This window comes from Trachymyrmex cornetzi, unplaced genomic scaffold (genome assembly GCF_001594075.2).
Source record: "Trachymyrmex cornetzi isolate Tcor2-1 unplaced genomic scaffold, Tcor1.1 scaffold793, whole genome shotgun sequence".
Classification (NCBI taxonomy): domain Eukaryota; kingdom Metazoa; phylum Arthropoda; class Insecta; order Hymenoptera; family Formicidae; genus Trachymyrmex; species Trachymyrmex cornetzi.
The window spans coordinates 316,983-342,615 of NW_017300128.1; the positions used below are offsets into that span (position 1 = coordinate 316,983).

A 25,633-nucleotide genomic window follows, 5' to 3' on the forward strand; every position below is an offset into this window, starting at 1 on the left:
AGAAATAAATCTTGTTTTTATTTGCTTTCTCGTACAAAGAAACGTACAATCTTTAAATAATTGAGGTGTGAAATTTGGTTAGCGATAAACTGAAGCTTTGCTGTAAGTTTGCGATTGATAATTATACCTCCTATTCAATCATAATTATACCTTAAATAGTACAAGTGCATTTTTGAATACACACTGGAACGCAGACGGCTAATATCATTTTGCACGTCTTGTCGCGACGGCGTCCGGTATGATGTAACAATTGTAGAAAGTTTCGATACCGAAAATTCAGCACGTTGAAATCGTCACCTCGGCAGTAAATTATCGTTTATCACGTTTATATCTGATTGTCTTAAATTTTAATAACCATTTATATTATCTCTTATGTATACTTTGATATATCCTCGGGAATTATATGAAAATAAGTGATTGTAAATCACATCGTTCCGTGGACAAAAATCAGGAAAACGAAGAAAAATACATATTTGGCATTGTAAAAGATATTTATTTTTCGCAGAACGTTGTATGCGAGAAATGTTATAAATCAATCGATGTGAGTGACTCTAAAAGAGGTCACCAAAAATCCAAATGGCATCATCTACTTATTCTACGTGTCGCTGATATCGCTCACTGATTACGCGAACGTTACTGAATTTTAACTAGATCAATTAATTCATTGCTGCGTGTTTCGTAGCGGAAAGAACAATGATTGTTTTTAATAAATTTTTATCATAGCTAAGAAAAAAAATGTTACAACGTAATTCATCAGAATACCCAAAATATTTTTCTTTTTAACTGTTTCTTTATTTTTTAAATATAAAGTATCTTTTATGTGTGTTATTACATGAGTAAAATTATAAAGGAAATACAAATGTAATTATGTAACTTAATAGCGATAATACTTATTGTTATTGTAACATTTCTTAACAGAAAAATTATATAATAGAAAAAAAATAAAATAAGTGGCAGGTTTTACTCTTTTGGAGTGAGATTTCAATCTTTCGAGTGAGATTCACTCCAAAGGAAAGAAATCTCATTCCAAAAGAATGAAATCTCATTTAAAAAAAAAGAGTAAGAATCTGCCACTCTTAGGCCCAGTTTCACAACTGACGGTTAACTCTTAACCGAAGTTCAACTTATTTATTAATTCTTTTCAATTCTAGAATTGGAAAAAGATGACAAATAAGTTGAACCTCGGTTAAGAGTTAACCGTGAATTGTGAAACTGGGCCTTATTCAAAAATGCAAATATTTTCACTCTTTTTCAATAGTGACAGTATTTTTGCTCCTTTAGAGTGAATGAAATTTTATTCCAAGAAATTTAAAAAGTACAAGTGATCATCTGAACGTTGTCTGTAATTGGCCATATTAAAATATGTCATATATCTCTCATATCTGAGAAACTATTGTTTAAAACAAAACTTTACAAATCATTTTATTATTTAATTTTCTGAAAAATATTTTTTGTTGTAATATTTTAAATCGCGAATTTTAGGACATCTTATATATATGTACGTATTTTCTAATTTTTCAAATGATAGTTTAAAAATTATAAAAAAATTATACCTTTTCTTTCACTATCACGATTCAATTGGAAAGCTCACAATCAGTGTCAAGTGTCAAGTTTAAATTTTACCGTTTCAGGTTTCTCATTCTGCGGCACGCACGAATGTACGTAGATGTTGCTACGCGTGTCCACGCTTATTATAGTGTGCCTTTCAACAAGTGACATAAGTAACACGGTGTGACACAACGGATTATTACATCCTTGTTGTTTGCCAATGTTAAACGAAGATGACATGATCACTGTGTTGCACTGTGTCGCTTATTGGAAGGCACACATAGATTGCAAATATGCCTCCCTCGAATTCGATCAAGTACACTGTGTATAACTAAATGAAACGAAACGCACCGTAATCCCCTTGACCACAATGTGTACGCATATATTTTATGTACCCTTTCTGATTATGTAAAATTTAACATTAGGTATGCGTGTCGAACGTGCACTAAGTTGTACGGCTTTCAGAAATCGCGCGATCGCCTCGTCGCTTGAATGAATTATACTACATTTCATTGTAGGCAGATAGTATCCATTGTATCAAACGACGTGCGTTACATTACATAATTATTAATTAGGTCGTTTGTAAGCTATAAAACAACGAGCGAACGAGAAAGGAAATAGTAAGCTACGTACACAATAAAATACACGTAAAATAGAATTTAATATAAAAAATAGAATATAAAATTTCTAATATTTCTATTATGGATTTATAGAATTCTCTGAATTTCTCAGACACGTAAAATTTCAGGAACTTTCATGCGGAAATTTTATATTGCAAAATGTTCTTTTCAAGATACTAAAAATAACTACAGAAATGGATTAAATTAAAAAAAGATTACGTATATACACAAAAAAATGGTTTTGTTAAAGTATCCAAAAATTTAGCTAGATACAGATCTGAAAATAATTTTGTTGGATCATCAAAATTACGCTTGATGACAGTGCTGCAAAAAGTTGTACATAATTATTTTGATGAGATAAAAAATTTATTTGCAGATTTCTATAACTAAATTTTTAGATACTAAATTTTTAGATCTAACTAAATTTTTAAATAGTCCTGCAAAATCCTTTAATTTATTTTATTATTGCTAGAAGCATTTGTCTTACTAACAATTTTTATTCAAATAATAGAATATAATAAAACAATTTGAAAAAAAATAAAATGAATCAGGAAATTTCCAGAACTGAATTACTGTTGCTCCTTTAATATCTAACAGTAAACTATTGCTAGAATATCAAAACTTTTTGCAACAGTTCATTAGCTTGAGTTTTCTACATAATTACTTTAATGGTTCAAACAAAATTATTTTTAAATCTGTGTCTATATATAGCTAATATTTTAGATACTCCTGCAAAATAATTTTTCCCATATAGAAACCCTTTCAGAATGGACGTAGCTTTCGAGTTTGAGCAACCCTCGGAAGCTGGACGGCGTCGCGTCGCGCGGCAAGCGTCGTGAAACGGCGTCGCCGCTGGTTGGCGATAAGGAGGCGACTGTCTGATAACCCGTTTCAGCCCGAGAGATTGTACAAGACACGCTCTCTACGTAACTCGTTTTCGATGTTTCCGAGAGCGCTGAACTGGTAATAGTGGCGCGACGCGCGTGATGTAACGACGCGACGACGGTGAAAAAGTCCGCGCGCGAGGCGCGAGGTCCGCTTCTCGAGCGTAACACGTGTCGCGAAACGCGTCGGTTCCGTCCGTGGGAACATTGCGCTGTCGCCAGATCGCGAGGTCATCGGCAAATAATTGCTCAGTTGGAAGCCGTGAAGATGACTAACGTTATGTGAGCCATGTATGGAAAAGCTGTTAAAGGGCGACGTGCCCACACACGCGCTCGTTGCGTAAAATTGCACGCCCGTCGCGTCGCGTCGCGTCGTCGCCGCGCGCTCTGGCTCGACACGCGATTCGCGAGGCCTGCTCTTTTTCCACGCCCCAGGACTGAACTTCTGGCACAGTTTATTTGTCTTCTTTTACTTTTCACATTGAAGAGAAAAGGGTAAAAGATGAATCATGCGAGAAGTTTAGTCCTATAGGGCACGGGAAAAGAACAGGCCTTTGATTTGTGTCTCGCCGCTCGGCGCGGAATGCGGCGACGTTCAGAATCCGCGTCTCTTCAATCAACCACCAATTAGTTAATTGTGGCTTCGACCGATATCGTTCAATGCACCCGTGATCACGAAATTGATTCGTATCTTCTTTTTCCTCTTCTTCTGAGAAAATAAATTATTCGAAACTTTTGGTTTTATACATTCTCCGAAAATAGAAATATCATCTTACTCTGAAAAGAGCGAGAAAGATGATAATCTGCTTTCCTTGAATAATAATAAATGATAACAAGCATCTGACGAGTAAAAAAAAAATTACGTTTTAAGTCGATTAAAAATAATGTATTTACAAACGAAGTCGATAATTTTAGATAACATTTTTCTTTTAATTATAAATTAACATTTAATTCGTAATACGTAAATATGAGTGATCTTTGTAGATTTTTTGAATAGTTACAAAATATTCCAAGTTAATAAATAAATATTATTTTTAAATAATAATATAAACCAGTGTACATTTTATTAAATGGATGCATCTATTCAAAGACTGATTTTAATTAAAAGAGTTGTATGTATATTGTTTTATGAAATTTTATAAACAATGAAACGGTTTTAGTAAATGAAAAATAGAAATAAATTAACTCACGCACGTTTACTACTAAGGCTCAAAACAAAAAACAACTCAGTTAATTTTTAACCGAGGTTTAATTTATTTCTCATCTTTTTCCAATTCTAGAATTAAAAAGAGATAATGAATAAGTTGAACCTCGCGCGGTTAAAAGTTAACCATGAGTTGTGAAACTGGTCCTTATATATATAATTTGCAATCTATTCTGCACTACTTACGGATTACATATATATGCCTTAAGTTTTTTAAAAAGTGACTGAAATTTGAAATTGATATCTACATTCCGTATAAAAATAAATGTTGTGAATATTACATATGAAACAATTTAATTTATAAGTTCAACATTTATATTTAACGATATAATTGTATAGTTTAAATAAAAACTTTCTCATTTTATCTTAATTAACAGTTTCAACATATTAACATCTTTATAATATGACGCTTGATAGTAGCATCAAATTATTAAATTGCTTGTCAATTTAATTCGCGATTACTAGTAGTTTTAATTGCGTTTATAGTCCGGAAAAATAATTCGGCGCGCAGTTCTAAAAAGACTACAATATGGTATATATGCAAGTACATATATAGTGTGTATTAGTAATTCAAGATTGAATTATTTAAAGCAATGAAGATCCAGCTTCGACCGTAATAGGCATTTTTCTAGTATTGATTGTGTTTATCTTAATTAGTCTTTAAAAACTCATCTACTCTCTCTCTCTCTCTTTTTTTGAAATAATTTTTTATTCATAAAATATCGCTGCCGAGAAGAGCTTGTGTATTATTTTTAAATACAATATAGAAAAATACGCAATTTTTTCATAAATTTTTCATTTTGTTAAAAAAATACATATGTAATACATTCTTAATACACATAATCTATTCTGACTTAAATCTTACCCTCTTTGTTTTATCGAATGATGAGCTCATACGATATTCAATCTCCTCGATCACCCTAATAAAAAAATTTGATAGAGGATAATTGAAAACAATAGGATTTCAATTTGTATCGTTTTCTATAAACTTATATTGTTTTCTTCATCGACCTTACGAGCATCAGATTAATTGGATATGAATCCTATCGTATTTTATCGAGCTCTATAAAATTTACTTAAGATTTGATTCAAATTAGTGAATTCACGAACCAGATTCCATATTCAAGACGACAGATATCGTTCTCTACCAACTTTTTTTTACCCGGGCAGGCGAGACAAACACGTGCTCTTCTTAAAACCGCTTCCGCTCTTGCGTGATTCTTCAGTGCCGCCGATGAGTCACGCGCGCGGGTGTGAATATTCTCTCTCGCGCAAGCTAAAATAGATGAACCTTGAATTTCCATTCGAAGAGTTCAGGTAAATTTTGTTTTCGTAAATCTCTCAAAGATTACAACTTTTCCACTTCGCGACAGTTCTCGTGAACACGCGCGTGCTTCATACATGTGATTTCAGATGCGGTTACATACGTAATTAATTTTAATTACACTTTGACTGTGTAACACGCGCACATGTTCACACTTTCTTTTCACGACTTCTCGCACGGCGAGAGCCGACGACGAGATGGACGGGAGAGCCGGATAAGCGGACACTCGGAGCCGTCACTTAGATTTTTCTCTCGTTCGCCAGCCGGCGACTCGCGATTCGCGCGCGCGGAACGAAGCGGAGGCGGTTCTCTGGACCTCCGGTGTGATTTTTCCTCAGATACGTCGAGCCCCTCCTTGCGTTAGCCACGCTTGAACGAAAGTGCGGATCAAGAGTTTAATCGCGCGACCCAGAAGCACGCACCTGTCTTGTCGCGCGAGGAACGGTCCCGTTTTCGCCCTGTTCGCTCTGCTGCACACGAGAAAGAAGAAAAACGTAATGAAAATCGCGAAAAATGGATTGATTGATTGGCTTCGTTCTGGACCACCTGCACGTGGATCGCGTTTATAATATATGTGATTGATACGATACTATCAGGGGGCTCCGCACAATAAAAGGAACAGGGAACAGCTGAGAACAGAGAATAAGAATTTCAAATTTTATCAGAAATCATGTATCGTGGAATACACAGTTTCTGATAGGTTGAAATTCTTATTCTCTGTTCCCTGTTTCTTTTATTGTGCAGGGTCTGAGACACTTCCTAGTGGCGAACATTCTGGTTTATATGGGGACCGCGGTCTCGTAATAATGTTTCGTTCCTGGTGCCTAGTTCTCTCGAAATAGCGCGCGAGGCGGACTTATCTAGTTTCGCGGCTATACACGGATCGATTTGGACAAACCTGAATTAGAACGATTAAAACTGCATAATTAGCTTGTATAGCGTAAGAGAATCCAGGGGCCCGATCTCCCCTTCTCCGAACATAAATATAATTATGTTCTTTATTCCTGCATTAGACTACACTAGAATTCTCTTTCTCGCTTTCGCTAAATATTAAATATATGTATCTATCTCACTTTAAGGTGCAAAAGTGTACATTCGTTTAGGGCCTACAGAAAACAGGCTCTGTGGAGACCAGAGACTTTATAACAGAGTCTGGCTACAAGCAAAAAAATACTAAAGAACAATTTGTGAAGAGTGCATAATTAATTTTTTTTTTTTTTTTTTCAAAAAATCATATCTTTATGGTAAAAAAAGGTACAGATAAAAATAAGTGTTTTGAAAAGAGGAAAACGTGAACTTTAAGAAAAAAAAATACATTATATTAATTCATTCCAAAAAGTATAATTATTTGCGCGATGAATCGGGGATATTTTTATACATGCTCGGAAAAATAATATCAAAGATATGTCAAATATTTTCTTCTTTTAAAAAATGCAATAAAAATATTTCATATTAAATGATTTCAATATTTGCTCACAATTTTATAACTCCGAGAAAATAGAGCAATCGTTTCATCAAGACGTCTAGGCAAAAATGCTTTTTTGACAATGAATATACGTTTTAATTATAAAAAGACGACACATATACTTGAATACAGCACTAATAAACAGATACTTACGTGAAAACGAATTTTCACTTTCAGCAAAAATCTGTTGAATTTACATTTGGATCCAAATCACCCAAGCCAAACTTTTATTGCATCACAATTAGTGTCAAGACAACAACGAAACAATTGCATTACGGCAATCGACAGAGAAAGGTTCCAAGTTTTTTTTTACCTCTTCACTTCAACTCTGCAATATTAACCGTACAAAAATAGCGGCCGACTAAAATTTTCATCTGGATCCAAATGATCCATTCATATAATTAAGGATTAATAAGTTACCAGAATCAATCTGATGAATTTTTTGTTTTTTATCTTAATTAATGAATACATAATTTGTTATCGTATTTAGTTTACGCGTTGACTATAAAGTTTATAGTCAGTTTTCGAATAGTTGATAAAAATTTATAGCTTTGTTTCGTTAATCGAAAAGAATATCTATATATTATTCTCCGAAAGAATATATATTATCGAATTCTAGAGCACAAGTTAGAGTACAAATATCAAGTTATCGAACACGCGAAAATAATTTATCTCAATATACACGCTGCAAAAATAAATTTTCGCTTTTGACATAATTTCTGTAGATATGCAATGACACACCCGTGATGCTAAACTGACGATTCGCCAGGAACAAAAATAATGCAGCAACATAACACAATAAATATATAAATTGATATAATTTATTGCTGATAATTTACTTCCGATCTGCTATTTACACGTAATGATGTAACGTCGGTATTTACACATGATAGAATCATGATAGATCATGAAATCCGACTTGAGAAAGTCAAGATGGGCGCATTAATAACATTTTTTTTCCTCCGGTGAACATGCGGGGTATACATGCAGAAATGAAGGAGCCAACGCAATCTTTTTTTTCAGTAATAAAAATTCATAATTTCCTCTTCAATTTTCAATAAACGTCACCTAATACATTTGTCCTTTTTTGTACCATATCATATGTTTAACATATGCACGGAGTAGGGCATGCGCGTCTTTCCTTTTTACGCTCGCACGCGGAGAGAATAGTGCGGCAGTAGCGGCAATATATATCGCGTTATACAGAATCGAGGATCGGCGTCGTCGCGAATAGACGAACATAATTTCGATAAATAATTCGCTCAATTGTATATATTATTGCGCGTAAACAACACTCGTAACATCAACTAATTATTAGTAGTCGTAACGGTATTACGTTCGCATTTTAACACGCTCTATCTATCGACGCCACGCTCTCACTTGACGCTGGAACACCACATTTGGAGTCCGATGAAAAAATATCCATTTATTGAAAATGTATCCGGAAAAGCATATCTTGTAAAGAATACTTTGTTACATCGCTATCGTAAGTTCGATCAAAATCCGTCGTATTTTTTACTTAAAATTTTCGGAACATTTTGCATTAAAAATCAATTATTTATCTACTTAAAAACCTTCCATTATATTTCTTCTCTTTTTTATACCTTCTTCTATACAATATTTAATAGCAAATTTGGTCACTTGCATTACACTAGATTAGTGCAAACTAAAAGTTGCTACACATGAAATTAGTAAAGCTAAATGGAAACATATAAATATTTTAACACTAAAACTGCCGACGGTATTTTGCTAGAACTGTCGAAAGTGCCAATTTGGTAATTTCCTATCCTTCTTTTCTATTAGGAAAGAGTTTATTTTGATATTACTTGCATTGTTAGAATTATTTATATTATATTCACATATTTTTTTATATTCTGTATTGCATATTTAATGCAAAAAAGAAAAAAATAATTAGCGGAGTCAAAATGGCACTATCAGCAGTTCTAGTATTAAATTATAAATACTCTAGTATTAAATGATAAATACTCAATAATGATATGTCACATTATTTAACAAAATATACAGATATTATTCCATTTCATATAATATATTATTTCATCAAAGTTAATCATATTATGCCATTTAGAGATTTTGTATAAAGCAGCCTTTAATGTGCACTAATCCAGGGTAGTGCGAATTCACCATTATATTTTTTATAAAACTTCGCAAGGGAGAATACTAAAAAAGAGCCGATCTTTGGCCAAAAAGATGTAAGTAAAAAATAGTGTCTTTTTATAGACTTTGATCTTCTGGATATAATAAAATTACTAAAAAAAATTCATAGCGTTTGGAAAATATCTCGAAAATTGAGCATGAGAACATGGTGTATTTATCCAAAGTTCAATGTTCTTACTCAATTTCCAAATATTACGAACTTTTTTAATAACTTCATTGTGTATCCAGGAGAGATCAAAATATACAAAAATCATTATTTCTTTTATTTACACCTTTTTGATGAGGTCAAAATATACAAAATATACAAAAAATACTATTTCTTTTACTTACACTTTTTTGAACAAAAATTGGCTCTTTTTTTAATGTCTTCTTTTTCTCAAGTTTAAATAAAAAGAAAATTCCAATAGAAGCGATCGAGTTCGCCACATTTGTTAGATCAATTTGTTATCAATGTGGTGTTTAAGATCGGCTTTTGGTGTGTGATGCTTGAAAATTAACACAATGACAACATATCTCAGCGATGAAATCGCACGTGCTCATAAATTTCGATTTCACTGATCTTTTAATCGAATCGTGAAATGTTAGTAAAAATTTTACTCCAAAATGTCAAAAATCTGTGTTCGCTACGTAGCACTTTATACAGACATGCACTCAAGTATAAAAAAGACGTTCTTTCAACCGTCGGTATGATTCGATATAACAGTATAAGCTAAGAAAACGTCCCTATACGGTCGTTTCAATTCTCTTCAAATGTCTACCTTGTACCTCGGAAAATAAAGATTTGGAGTAACATTCTCTCTAAGATTACCGATTCAATTCGTGTTCAATTCTTAGAATGAATCGAAATATCGATACCGAATATTGTCGCGTCCGATAATATTCGATAATATCGATATTCAATGTTACAACACATATCCTCCCAGTTGCATCGCCACAATATTTCTCTGCGTGTGAGTGTGCGTGCACACGCATTGCGCGCACGTCGCACACATGCTATTGTACATCCACCGCGTAAAGTTCGTTCCGCCCACACATTGAACGTACGCGTGCAAAATGTCACGCGAGCACACGCGCATTTGTCGACGCTATTTATATAATCTAATAATATATAGTGTAACTCTCTGCGCGGGATTTTCGACACGGTGCGCGTGCACGCGTGAGTACATGCGATTTTCGCATACGCGGGAACGCAGGTGGCCGTGTGTATACATACGTGCCACGGTCGCGTTTGATTGAGACTATACGGAAAACGTATGCATGGCTTCTTCTTCTTCTTCTTCTTCTTTTCTTCTTCTTCTCCGCACGATTATAAAACGAAACGTAAGTAACGTGCGATCACGTAAATTGTACTACGATAATATTGTAATCGTGATAGGTAATTAGTAATAGCAGAGCAGCGGTGGCGAATAGTGTAATAGCACTGTTGGTTTTCATTATCGATATAGCAACAATTATTCTTGTTCTTCTCTTTAATCTTTTTTCAATTTTTCTTTACCAACGACCGCGCGCGATTTATAATTAATTATAATCGTTACGATGTCCTATATACACAATGCACACGATGTTACGCGTGCATTTGCCACTCAACACGATTTACAACGAGCTTCTCGGTCTATATGTGTACAATGTGTACATATAGATATTTTTTTACATGTGTAATAATGCACACATACGCATATACATTTATTGCGTGCACGTCTGTAGGCATATATTCTCTCTCAAACATTAATTACATCGATCCAATAATGATCGTCACCGCCATAATGAAATTAGTTACATACATATGTAACTTTCACACACACACACACACACACACACACACACATACATACGAGAAACGCTCGCAAATCGCTTGCGCTTTGACAACACATCGCGCGAGACACGACGGCCCGAAATTACTTTTGCATTACTTAACGTGTTTTCTAAGTACTATCCTGCACAGTCAGTTCCATCAAACTAAACGCTTGAATCCACTTATACAAACTAGCTGTAGCAGACGAGACGCGTTTCTTTACACATCAATAAGGATTCTCTGTTTCAGATAATCAATATATTAATTAGTCTATCTAATGATGCATTAATTATTCCTTGATGAATACATTAATTGCGCGAATTCTCAGCGAGACTGCAGCGTGTAGAGAACTCATAACTTTGTAATTATGAGCTTTAGTTTTAGTTTAATTCTATCGTTCGTTAGTTTAATTTCTAGAGTTTGTTACATACATATGCATATATATATATGTATACATATTTGTAACTCTCTATAAATTATTTACAGTTTATGCTGTGCAACAGCGATATATTTGTTGCATGTAAATATTAATGATAGTTCACATTCTTTCCTTCGCTTATATGTATATGTGTGTATATATTTATATATTTATATATATACATATACATTTGTCGCAAGTATGCAAGAAAATATCTCTCTGAATCATGAATATAATTCGAGTAGTATCTTTGGATGTGGCCAAAAATAGATTTAACTAACATGATAGGTCATTGGTGGGATTTTTTTCAATCAAGGATGGTCAATCGTATGTTGATCAGAAAAAAACATCGTCGTTGTTTCGTACACGAGTTATTTTCGCAAAATATGTTACAGTTAATAGAGTGCACAGATAAATTCATCTATACATTCTTAAGCGTCATGATTAAAACGAGCATCCAATCAGCGATACCTTGACCAATCCTTGTATGCTTGCATACCATATAATTATCGAATTATACAGTATCGTATTTCTATAATGCAGATTATATAATAATTTATACAAGATTACTCGATATGCACGTGCAAGAGCATTTTTTTAGTTTAATATTTTTTTCTTTCTTTCTCTCTGTTTCTATATATATATGTGTATATATATATACTGCTTGATCGATACTGATTAAGTTAATAAAACATTCTATCTATTATTCACTATTACATATAGGCAACTAACAGTAATTATCTATACCTGATGGCATTTTCACGCGTATATCGCATTTATTCGCTCCGATAAAAAAACAAAAATAATATGACAAACATACAATAGTACATACAAGTCCAACTGTAAGTACAATAAAAAATTCCATCAGGTATGTATGCCACTAATTTGTGCTTTATCGATTAAGTGTGTAACAAAGAAGTACCTTTTTTTAAGACTTCAAAAGTAGCAGCCCTATCACAGTGTGGCTCGGAGTGAAGGCGATTTTTATAATCCATTTAAAAAAGATCAGAAGTACTTATAAAACAGACTCTATTTGCTTGATCTCTTTCTCGGGTGGCTCTAAGGGTGACGGCGCAGTTTCTACTATCTCCGGTATATCCTCCTCATTCTCTTCTTCAATATCTTCGTCGATTGGAGTCAAAGTATCTAATATCACAGGTTGAGTCTGCAACAAGTAAAATAATTCGATAATTTTCGTAGTAAGTGTTCAGTATTATTATAAGCTAGTGAAAAATACCATTTATTAAAAATGTAGCGATGGAACTAATATTAAATGCAAAAGTCACGATATAATTAAACCTTTACAGCAAAAGAAAACTACTATAGTGGTGCTAAAACAATATTTTGAGGCAAGGAATACAACGAAATGATGAATTGTAATAAATTTTATTTAAGAAAAGCTCTAAGATTTAAAAAATAGACTTTCATTCTCTGAAGGTTAAGTAACATCGAAAGATTGGCAGGGATTGAAAAGTTACTTTTAAAAAATTACTACCTAGTTACCGTTACTCATTACCGAGTCAAGAAGTGATTGATATTCATAAAGTTTGTTCTTATGTTAATACAACTCTGTGATTAGTTTATCGCAATTTTTAAAATGTCATAAACTAATTATAGAACCTTATTAGAGCATCTTAAGACATTAAAACGGTTTTAAAATAAGAACGAATTATAAATACTGACTAAAGATTGAAAATTATATGAGTCTTACCTGCGGTGTAGTACACCGTTTCATAGCAGGGGCCATGAAACTAGTAATAGTGCTCATAAGGAAGAAGAATCCTGCCATGAAGAACGGGATACTGTAACTCTGCGTTGCATCATAAACAGCGCCCGCTAAGGGTGAGCCAACTATAGCGGCAGCCCCTCTGAATAGAATTAAAAGGCCGAAAGCATTCGTTAATTTATCTAATCCCAAGAGATCCACCAAGATGATCGATGTTAATGAGATATATCCAGCTAAAATCCAAATCGTAAGATAATAAAAATATTCAAAATGAGATCAATTTTCGTACTTGACAGTTTTAATTAAAATAATAGATATTTAAGATATTTAGTTGCATAGTTGAAATACTTACATATTGCTATCCCAAAAAATATGCTCATGATAATGTAAGCGGCATAACTATGGCAAAATGGTGTAGCGGCTACTGCGATGGTAGATATAATTAAGCAAATATTGTTTAGTAATAAGGAATCGACTTGCGGAAAGTCGGCGACATATCCACAAGCCACACGACCTATGGTGTTCGTTATTCCAATAATAGATAATAAGAATGATGCAGAATTGCTTTCAATTCCCTTAAAAAAGGAATGACATTCATTGAATCATGATATTGCATAATTCAGTGATATACTAAAGATTGATAAATAACATACATCTAAGACCGCGGCATCCACCAGATATACAAAAGGAACATACAGTCCAGCCATACCAAACACATTGCTAATACCAATTAGAAGGAAAACAGGATCTTTCAATAAAGACAAATCCATCATCGTCGCTAAAGCTTCCTTAAACGAGTCAGGCAATACCAAACAAGGACATAAAGGTTCTAAAAAAATTAAAATTTATGTTATTTTTCTGGCCTTTAATAATATTGTTTAAGTTATATATATATAAATGAAAAACGTATACATACGTTGTTGTGCTTTTTCGATATCGATGTCTTTCAAATCACCACGTACAGATTTGGGAATAGATACAACACTCTGACGATAATTGGCAAGGGATTTCTGGCTTTGGTATTCTGGTAAATTGACTACGCTACCACTGTAGAAAATATCCTTTCTCGATAAGGGACGGACAATCATTGGTTTCTCTTTTTGGATACTAGCTTTACTGGTAGTAAAAGTAATACTCTCACCATCCTAATATAGAAAGAAGACACGTACATATTTTTTATTAGATTATTTAAAAAAAATATTTATGCAAATAACTTGTTTAGAAAGAATGATAAAGATATTTTCTGTTAAAAAAAAGTTGAATCTGTTAAATATCTGACTTACATCAACCTCAGCATTATTATTTCGCGATCCCAACATACTGCTAGTAGAAAGTCTCAGATGCAAGCTCTTTCTGATATCTCCGTTAGAATTAAGCGTTGTCCTAGAATTCTTTATTGCACTAAGGCTAGGCTTGTAGCGTTCGCTGGTACTCGTTTTACGGATTCTGTCAAAGAATGGCACGGAGCCGTTTTTAGGCAAACCTTGAACGTGGGTCGTGAAAGCCGGCTGCGACGCGTTTCTGGGGATTATCGTCTTATTAAACTCGTTCTCGGGCTTCTCCGCGTCCTTCGTGTCTTTGGTTTCATCGATACTTTTCTTGCTCTTGGACTTGTTGGAAATATTTTTTAAATCCATACTGCCGCTATCACTGGTATGTCCACTAGATGAGTGCTCTTGCACCTTCACTTCAGATATGGTGGGAAGGGTTGGCACCGTCGGAACTGGTGTTAAAGGAGTTCCTTTAATATTACGGGTATTCAATGAAGTATCGTATTATTATTTCGATTACTTGGAAAGCTCACGCGCCTGTGCTTATAGAAACGACATAAATATTGATTTTGAAACAATTAAATTCCTATTTTTAGAAAAAGAATTTTTCAATTATTCAAAAATTTTGAAATTAATTAAAATATTTTTACTTTATATTTTAAGAAAGTATCTGACAACGTAACTAAGATGTATGATCGATTCAGTTTTCCAATATTTGCGACTTACTCCACTGTCCCACCAGAACATATCAAATTTGATAGTCAGAGTTCCTTACCAGGCACTAATTGGTCTAAATTGAAGCTGGAATGAACACCGGGATCAATATTAATGGGCATTTTCATCCTCTTTTCCATGGATCCGTCCGGTAACTGCACCATAAAGTAGGAGCCACCGATACTACCACGTTCCATTTGAAATCTCTTCTCTTCGGCCATTCTTTGCAGCAACGGCTTAACGGAGGAAGCTTTCGGATATTCCAGAGGTCTCATCATGGCACCGAATACCTAAAAATCATCTATTTTTTTTTATCAGATATACGAGATGTCATCTCGATTAATCTAAAGCTTTGTGTTATGTCCCTGCACAGTCAAAGTAGCGAGGAGCAGCGAGTGATTTCACTGTTTACTTACTGCGCAATTTAAGATGAGGCCAGCCAGGATTAGGTTTGCTCCCTTCCAGCTGTACGCCTCCAGCAACATAGTCGCAAGAGGCGCGAACGCGAACGTACCGAATCCCGATCCGCACACAGCGATGCCAGTAGCTAAGGATCTCTTGGTTTCAAAGTAATAGCCTACACAAACTACTGCGGGTAGATATATCAAACCGAATCCAATTCCTAAAAGAACAATTGCAGATACGTGAAGAATGAAGAGAATTGACAAAATACAAAGAACGCCGATCAAAGTGAATCATTACGCACCTCCCATAATACCATAAGTCATCATAAGCATATTTACACTGCTCGAAAACGTCGAAAGTACAAATGCGGCGGCGCCTAAGAAACTTCCTGCCATACATACTGCTCTACAGCCATATTTATTCGTTAAAGCACTGACAATGGGGCCTATGACGAGGAAAAATTAACATATAATGTATATGTACAGCGATAAACAATACGTCACGACACTAGAAGTTATTTTAAGAACTATTATTTAATTAGTAACTATATTTTTAATAACTATATTTAGTATGAACTTTATCGAAAGCGTTACAACAAGACCACAATCTAATCTTTTTTCATTTAGATAAAGCTTATTCTTGAGGATTTTGTCCAAAAAATACGGTTGTTCTCGTTTCGTACTTCCCTATTAAATTTTTAGTATAATAAAATTTTTGCTAAGGAAAAATTAATTTTTTTCCTACGAAGGAGATGTTATTACAATATTTTTCGACGGTGGTGGCGTATCCTAGACTTTAAAGTTCAGATAGCGAAATTTGAAAGACATTTCGCGTATCTTACCAGCGCTGAGGTACATTCCAGACAGCAACGAGCCAACCCAAGCAGTCTTGCCCTTTCCTTCCCCAAAGTACTTGACGAATTCTCCCAGAAAGACGCCGAACGTGTAGGCAATGCCGTCCACTATCATGTTACACATGAACGATGCGAATACCACCACCCAACCATATCCGCCATCCGGCGGTGGTGGTATATCGTGGTACTCGCAGAGCGAACCTCCCTCATCCTCAGGTGAAGCTTCATCGCCACCTGGTCCATCAGTACCCGTTAATCTCGCTTGTTCTTCTACTGAGTATTCGCTCTCCGTCTGGAAGAAAAATATAAGGTATGCAATGATAACCGATGTTATTCTCAACAAATAGTATGTCTTAAAAAAACAATGTAATTTATACATTTGTAAAGTAAATGTAGCCTGCTCATAAAATTTTATCTAAGGAATGATATTCGTTAGAAAATAATTATATTATATCGCGCGTAGAAAAAAAACGTCTGAGAGAAAAGATATTTTAAATGTGAAATGCTTGTTTCTTATTCGTATCATTTTAGCAATATACGTGTATATCTTGCATATACAGGGTGTCCGGAAAATCGGCGTCAATACTTCGGGAAGTGATTTAGGACTCAAAAAGAAGGAAAAAAAGCTATATAAACATAGATCCGAAAATAAGTCGTTTCCGAGTTATAAGCACTTTTATGTTAAAAAATTGAAATTATGACTAGAGGTGAATAGGACGTGGAGGTCCGGTTGCCTAGCCCCCAAGATCATCAGATATGAATCCACTTGATTTTTATCTAGGATCATGTAAAGTCAATAGCTTACAGAAATACGCCCAATAATATTGACTACTAAATTATAAATATTAATCGGGCTCTCAAAATTAAAAAATACAATAAAAAATATGAACAATAAGAGCATATACACAGCGGATATTGATACGCCAATTACTATATAATTAATAAAAAATGTCTACATAGGATATATATATAAATGTACAATAATTATCTGTACCATATTATTCGAAAGTATAGAATATATAATATTAATAAGTATTAATAAGTATAGAATATTATAAATATATTAATAAGTATAGAATATTAATATTAATATATAATATAAATAATATTGACTTAAGACAAACAATCCCTGGATTCGAAGAAATAAGAAAGGATCCAAATATTTTTCAAAGAAGTCGGAATTCTTTTAATAGAAGAATAAGGGTCTGCATTCGTGCTGGAGGTGGTCATTTTGAACATTTTATTTAATTTCTATTTAAATACTTGTTTATTTTAAAATAATACAGTAATCATATTTACAAATATCGAAAAATTAAAAAATAAAAAGTAAAAAAAGTTTAAAAATTAAACATGTATTATTTATGTTGAAACACTATGAAATAAATTATGATTGTAATTATGAAAAATAAATTTTAATTTTTTAACGTAAAAGTGGTTATAACTTGAAAACGATCTATTTCTGGATTTATGTTTATATAGCTTTTTTCCTTCTTTTTGGCTTCCGAATCACTTCCCGAAATATTAACGCCAATTTTCCGGACATTCTGTATATTGCTAAAATATGGCAATTATTACAACGTCCACTTATACATCGCGACTCAATTTTTTTACTTCGTGATAATTTAGCGTGAATAATTACATGATAATGTATATACTTTGGATCGTATATATACTTTTAATAGTTTCACAGACAAACCAGCAAACACGTAATTGAGAGATATGTTGTACCTAGCGTGGTACAAACTAGCGTTGCATTCGCCTTGAATGAGACTTGCTGTTCACCTTGAATGTTCGAAGAAAAAACTTTCGTGTTGGTGCATAAATACTCATTCTCTAAAGTCTAATTCGTTGATTTACGAAATATAGTCGATTAGACTTCTCATCATTTAATAAATCACGACAAATACAATATCTTCTTTGTATATTTTAAAAGATACCAACATTAATAATAAATATTTTAAAATCAGCAAAATCAGAATATATTAAATTCAAACAAAATATTATTCAACAAAATATTTTTTAATAGAAATTATTCATATCAATGATAAAAATTAATTTTTTATACATCAAAAATTAACTTGACACATTAATATAATTTAACTTGAAATAACAATTATAAATTAGTCCCATGTTTTCAATTATCTTTATGATTGCCTTTAAAAAATTATTTTTTATCTTTTAAACAATTATAAGTAAATCGATTGAAAACCTATTTTTAATTTTCGGATTTTGTGTTATTTTCTGCCTCTCACGTGTAGAAACATTTTTTTTTCCGCGAAAGAAATAACGTTGAAAACACCAGGAACAAATGAGATTATCACATGTGCACACAACAGGAGGGGAAATTAGAGAATTCGCGCATATGCAAAACAGTACGCCATGGCTTGGCGATTTCATTAATCGCAGAGTGTAACGCGAGAACAGAACGCGTACTGCGCGCATTGGGATGATCTCATAACGCAAACGCCAGCATAGATATTAAATAGCTATCTGTGACTTAATCAGTTTCTAAGGCTGCATCTGGCCAAGGTGATACACGTCGCTCATGTAGAATGCAACGCCAAGATCGAATCGATAAAGGAACTGTTGTTTGCGATCCAAGCCACGTTTTTACAGAGATGCAATTACCTTTGCTAGTATATCATTAACGTGCAACTCGTTATATGAAAAACAATACTTTAAATTATAGAGAGAGGATGGATATTTCTTTAATTTATTTTTCTACGTATAACGGAAAACATAATCTAAAAACATAAAACGATTCTCTGCATTTGAAATTCTATTTGAGTTTTTTTACGAATAGAGATTGTCGATTTGAAGCTATTGATATTCACAAAAAATATTAATTTAATCAGTTAATATTATTTTCATTAATATTATATTTATTTAATATTATTGCAAATTAATTAATATTGTCGAATAATTCATTGGGGTGTTTAATTCCGTAATTACACATGCGATCACATGCTGGGCCTTAATGGAAAAAAAAACAGCTTATTAATATCGATATATTAATACCGTACTAATCGAGAAGGGAAAATATCGAGTTGCGCCCACGCAATGCGGCTAATCAACGACGTTTTAATGCCCGCAGGTGTTTCTATAATAATTACACAAGATTATTGAGCCACGAGAATCAATGAAAAAGCAAAGTGTCCGAATGTTAATTACTTCAACTAGCAGAGAAAATAAAGGGGAGTTTCAGTCATTAATAAACAATATTATTTATTCGAATTATTTATAATTTTTTTACGCCCGTAATTCTACACGACAAAATAAGAACGATAGACTATCATTTTATATAATATTATTTTATACAATTATATAGAATATATTTTTATAAAATATAAAAGATAAATATTTTGTATCACTTTTCAATTACAGTTTTATTCTATGGATTCTGTATAATTTTAATTGCTAACAATGTATGAGAGTTTCATACACTGTTAGATATCAAAAGAGCAATGGTAATCTAATAACTTGTATTAAGTAACGTTTTGTTATTTTTAATTTCCACATACGTCAAAATGTAAATCAATTTATTTCTATGATTAATTTCAAAATAAACAATGTCCATATTAACATACGTTCAGTAAATAATAAACTAATTGTAAGTTTAAGTTAAATTTGATATATTTTCTTAAGTTAAAGTTAAATTGTTTTCATTGCTGTTAAATTAACGACACATTAAGTAGAAGCAGCGGCTTATAGAAGTGATTAAAAATAAATGATACTGGGTACAGTTTCGCTGAGATATTAAAAAATTTAGCTAAATATAGATTTGAAAATAAAGGAGGATGAGTAAAATTATCGGATTTTGGCCTAAACGAGGGTACCTTTCTTATGCATGTTTTCTTGTATTTTTTGATAATTACATGATTATTTCAAGCTGATCTAATGGGAATATGTTGGAAATCGCATTAAAAGTAGCACAATTTCATCAAAATCTGATCTTTAATTGCAATTTTTAACATTTTCCCATTAGTTTAACTTGAAATTAACATTTGCAAATGATTCAACACATTAAAGAAAATAAAAACATGCATAAGGAAAATTCCACTGCTTTAATCAAAATTGTATATTTTATTTATTGCTCAAGACATTGAGTAAAATAGCCAATTTTAGTTTAAGCAACAAAACCTTTTTTAAATATATTTTTTCGTATTTTTCGATGTGCTAAATCAGTTGCAAATGTTAATTTCAAGCTAAACTGATGGGAAAATATTGAAAATTACAATAAAAAATCAGATTTTGACAAAATTGTGCTACTTATAATACGATTTACAACATGGTTCCATCAAATCAGTTTGAAAGTACCGTTTGCAAATAATTCAACACATAAAAACATATAAGAAAACATGCATAAAGAAAGATGCCCTCGTTTAAGCTAAAATCCGATAATTTTATTCATCCTCTTTTGTCAGACTATCAAAGTAATTACGTAGGGCGCTTAAACTGATTACTAAAATATGAAAAATTTTTGCAGCATTCTCATCGTGCTGTTTTCTACACAAATATCTGGATGGACCAAAAATACTTCCAGATCTGCCTCTAACTAAATTTTTAGCTATTTCTGCAAAATCGTTCTTTCAGTGTATCATTCGATATACGAACATGTGTATATAATTTCAATTTGCAGTCTCGCATAGATTTCGTATAATTTCAGTCGTATTTTGTCGTCACACTGAGAAAAAATCGTTCATTTATTGACTGAATTGTTTGACTAAATTAATTTGTCTTTATTTTTTTCGTTGGAAAATGTATGTATTTAAGTTAAATGCAATGCCTTTCTAATTGGTTCTCCTTCTTATCTTTCTACTACCACGCATGTTCCCCTTCCACTACATATTCTTCAACATATTATCTTTGTCTCTTGCCCGTAATCATTGTTTGTTAAATCGTTTGAAAATAATAATATTTGATATAATTATTCTGTTTTAATATCTCGGTGATTGTGAACTTATTGCAATTTATAAATACTGGTCAATTAAAGGTATACAAATAATTTATATTTAGATTGGCTTAAGTTATACAATATAGTCAAATTATATAATATTAGTCAATGGTTATTTTAATTTAGATACTGAGGATTCTTTTAATCTTGAAATTGCAATGGGTGAATTTGAATTGCGTTACTGTCTGCAACAATCGAAGGATGGAGAAGGAAGAACAACATCAAGGATATGAACATAAAATATTCAAGGAGGAATCGTAAAATCGCCTTAACATCGCAAAAATTTCGAATAGGAATATGTGATAGAACTGTTATATCAATGTCGATGATTAAATCACAAGTTTGTTTAGTTTTATTAAATTGTACACTGAAGATGATCCGATAAGGATTGAAACGTATGGTTATGTTTTTATATGTCTTTATTACTTCTAATTTAATTATTAAATATTAGATTGATTTCCAACACTCGTCATCTAGTTGCGACTCGTAGCCTTTGATTACAAAATAATTTTTATCATTTGAGTCTATATACAGGGTGTCCCGACCTTTTTTGCCAATCACTTTTGTGTAGATAGAACGGACTAAACTGAGTCGAAAAGTCCTCTACCATTTTGCAATTTTCGCAATAGTTAACAAAATATTAATTATTAAAAATTGCAAAAAATATTGGTCTTGAATAACATTTTACTCAAATACTCAACTTTACAAAAAAACTGTAAGAGACAACAATCATTTATTTTCTTCTCATAAAGTTCTCTAAGAATTTTTTCAGAATTTTGTATATCAACTTTTTAGTACTGCATTTTCTTATTTTTACCAACATGAGAAAATACGGTATTAAAAAATTCTGAAAAAATTCTCAGAACTTTATGAGAAGAAAATAAATAATTTTTGTCTCTTGCAGTTTTTCTGTAAACTTGATAGTATTTGAGTAAAAAATTATTCAAGACTAATATTTTGCAATTTTTAGTAATTAATATTTTGTTAACTATTGCGAAAATTGCAAAATGGTACAGGACTTTTCGACTCAGTTTAGTCCGCTCTATCTACACAAAAGTGATTGGCAAAAAAGGTCGGGACACCCCGTATATACATTCATAATTAAATGTAAGGTATGTGTTTGATTTAAATACATACATTGATTCTTCGAAAATAAAGATAAACTAAATTAATTTAGTCAAATGAACTACTTTATTCTCAGTGCAATAAAGTTATTCGCGGGATACTTTGCTTGGAAAATTGTGCAAAATGTTGATTTCCTTTCTCGATCAGATAATTATCGCGGTCTCATCTGCATGCGCGCTTCTTCACATCTCACCGCGAGCCACGGAGCCCCCAACGCTAATGAATTTGGATCAACGACCTCGCCGTGTCACGCGGCCGCGAAGACGAATTTAAACGCAGCGCGCGCGCGCGCGCGCGTGCTTGACACGAGAGTTGGACTCGGCCGAAAGGAAGGCCACAGCTGATCAGCTGATCGCGCGCGCTGTCATTCCGATCGCGCCACCCGACGACGGGAGGCGCGAAGCTTCGTTCTTTCTCTCTCGGCGAAAAATCTGCGCTATGCCTCACGATTCGTTCGACCTTGTTAACACACACCGTCGTTAACACACTCGCGCGCGTGGACACGTATGTGCAATTTACGCACTGTCGTAATGCAAATTACGCGAGACGTGCGTGCGTTATACTAGAAGTGCAACTATTGGTGCTTATTCTCCCGCCGATCAACCGGCCCCGATTGTCAAGGCTGAGTCACGTGTCGTCTTTCCATCGCTCGACAGAGAAGCTATGCAAAATGCACTTCGCTACCACGATGATTATATACACGACACGTAAATAGCGATCGTTGTTCCGGCGCGGCCGACAAGCAAATTACACTGCGAATTACTGGCACGTCCGGTTACGCAAAAATCAATAACGTTCAGCAACGAGTTGGAACACGAAACGTGTATCGTGGGAATTTTCTGTAGGTACTCCAGCGTACGATAGACCTGACATTCCACGACAAAAATCCATCTGTTTGGAGCGGCGCGAAAGAATTAACGGGACGTTTCTTTAAAGGGATGCAACAGATGTTTCGCTAGTCCTTCAAGTCTTTTAAATTTTACTTTGCTCAAGGTTGACACTTTAACCATTGTGTTGGACGAGGGTCACTCAGGTAGACAGCATGTTTTCTAACAAAAGATAAAGAAATACCATAGTACAATACAGTGAATCATTACATCCTGTCAAATAAAGACGAAGTGATTCATTGTGCCTCTCGCTGGAAAGCGATCCATGATTGTGTTGTTAAAACAAACTGTAGGCAAAAACGGATCAGATGAGGAGCGGAGGATAAACGGCAGGTATGAAGGAAGGAAAGAAGGAAGATGGCACTTGAATTCGCACTTAACTGAACGAGCACACGGCCATGCTTTCGCTCCCTATAATTAATATGTATCCATACAAACCGTACCGAGCTGATTTTGCGGACGCGACGTGAGCCGTACTGCGACTTGTTGAGCGACACTCGCGACATTCCTACGACCGGCTTAAACCGTCAGTCACTCTCTTTCTCTCTCTCTTAGCTCTTCCCTTTGTGGCCCGCTTCTCTCTTCTTTTTTGCGCCCGCTCGCACGTTCGCAACACTCGCGCAACCGCGTTCTATTTTCGAGCGCGCTCGACGCGACGCGACGCGACTCGACGCGACGCGACGCGGCGCGAAGCGCGACGGCCGCTCTCCTCGCTGGTGAGAGAGCGACTTTATCTCGTCGAGCACTCTCCGTTCTCCAAAACGCAAACCCGCGTTCCTTCCGCGACTCTTTCCTAGTCTATCGCCACGTTCTCTCGCACCTTCTCCGCCCGCCACAGTCCACCCGTCGTGGCCGATCACTCGTCGTAATCCGCTGCCATGTCGACCTGCACTGTACTAGCACGCTCGCGTCGTTGTCGGCACTCGCTCACTTAGCGCACTGCCATCGTGCGCAGCGCACACCGCGCCGATACCCGGCAACCCGTCGACGATATGGACAATGGAAGTGGGAGGCTTGGAGAGGGATCTCGCCTCGATCTCCTCTTTGATTCAAGGAGAGCGCCCTGCGAGCGAAGATGCTGATATTTGCGATGCCCTCGATGCGCCGATCACTACAGTTTTCGCGAAATGTGCCTCCTGGGATTCTTAGACTCCTCACGCAAGTCGTTCCTTCATCAATTTCGCTGAATCCGAGTGAATTTCTCTTCCGATTTTCCGTCGAGCAACTTTCTCGATGCACTTGGCCTCTTATCTTATTCCTTTTTATTCCTTGCTTTTTGTTTGAATGATTATTGTTCTTTATTTGATTTGAAAACTATTTGAGAATCTTATCTCTCACTATCGAAGTTAAAAAATGTGTCCTGGGGATTTTGATATTACGATTTAACAATCTTCTTAATATACCACGTTTCAATTTTTTGCCTTGAAATAATTTTTTCTATTAGATTTTTCCTTCTTGAAATTTATAAATAATTTAATTAATTTAATTAATTTACTTAAATTTACCAAAATTAAGTAATTAAATTTGAATTATTTAAATTATTTAAGGGGTTAGGCTGACATGTAAAGTCGGAAAAAAATATATATTTTTGGGAATTTTTTTTAATCTTGAAAAACTGTCTTAAACTTGTTTAAGACAATTTTTTCTTTGTCCGTTTTTTTGACAGTTTTTTATTTGTCCATATTTTGCTATAAAAAAGTTACTGCATAATCTATAAATATATACATTTTAATAGATAAACGTTTACACAGTAATTTTTTTACAGCAAAATATAGTTAAATAAAGGAAATATATTAGCGATCTGCCGGCAGCATGTACTTTAAGAAGGCGTTTTGCGGTGACCACTCTAGCTTTGAGCTCGTTCATTTGAAATAAAAAATTCGAGTAAATTTAGATAATATATTAGATTATGTAATGCCCGATCGTTCATTGTATCGAAAAATTAATTTGTGACAAAATGGTGACTGTTCAAAATTGAAGTATTGATTTTTCACCAAAAAATCGCTTGTTTTTTATTTGTTAAAATCAAAATATGCAACGAAAAAAGGAAAGTTACGATCAGGCACTAGATTTTTATATATTGAATGAGCCTGTAAAATTTCATTTTGATTGATGCAGCGAGATATTTTGATCATCGATTTCGAAAATGCGATTTTGAGAAAAACGTGTTTAAAGTTTCAAATTAAGTTCGAGTGTACTGTTCGACAGCAATGGCTATACTGTTAGTGCCAGCATCTCTCTCTCTCTCTCTCTCTCTCTCTCTCTCTT

At 33.9% G+C, this 25,633-nt stretch overlaps 2 protein-coding genes across 11 annotated transcripts in view; both read right to left on the reverse strand.

Annotated features, from left to right (window-relative positions):
• The window catches only part of LOC108768399 (monocarboxylate transporter 3), a 32,318-nt gene extending 24,923 nt beyond the window's left edge, over window positions 1-7,395 (reverse strand). The window contains exons 1-3 of one of the 4 annotated variants that reach the window (XM_018518809.1): window positions 7,199-7,395; window positions 5,409-6,050; window positions 5,122-5,176 (exon numbers count right to left, since the gene is read on the reverse strand). The gene's annotated coding sequence lies outside the window, so the exon portion shown is untranslated. The other 3 variants (XM_018518808.1, XM_018518811.1, XM_018518810.1) reach the window with 3 other exon arrangements.
• Window positions 7,396-10,505: 3,110 nt separating this feature from the next.
• LOC108768397 (monocarboxylate transporter 3) overlaps window positions 10,506-25,633 on the reverse strand; it is a 29,614-nt gene continuing 14,486 nt past the window's right edge. For 3 of the 7 annotated variants that reach the window (XM_018518801.1, XM_018518802.1, XM_018518803.1), the window contains exons 2-12: window positions 23,809-24,786; window positions 16,388-16,691; window positions 15,848-15,991; window positions 15,558-15,763; window positions 15,203-15,431; window positions 14,440-14,897; window positions 14,073-14,301; window positions 13,810-13,985; window positions 13,509-13,731; window positions 13,142-13,389; window positions 12,446-12,595 (exon numbers count right to left, since the gene is read on the reverse strand). In XM_018518801.1, the coding sequence (XP_018374303.1) occupies window positions 12,446-12,595; window positions 13,142-13,389; window positions 13,509-13,731; window positions 13,810-13,985; window positions 14,073-14,301; window positions 14,440-14,897; window positions 15,203-15,431; window positions 15,558-15,763; window positions 15,848-15,991; window positions 16,388-16,691; window positions 23,809-23,871 (2,430 nt within the window). In that variant the 5' untranslated portion in view covers window positions 23,872-24,786. Of the gene's footprint in view, window positions 12,596-13,141; window positions 13,390-13,508; window positions 13,732-13,809; window positions 13,986-14,072; window positions 14,302-14,439; window positions 14,898-15,202; window positions 15,432-15,557; window positions 15,764-15,847; window positions 15,992-16,387; window positions 16,692-23,808; window positions 24,787-25,633 lie in introns of all 7 variants that reach the window. The other 4 variants (XM_018518805.1, XM_018518799.1, XM_018518800.1 and 1 more) reach the window with 4 other exon arrangements.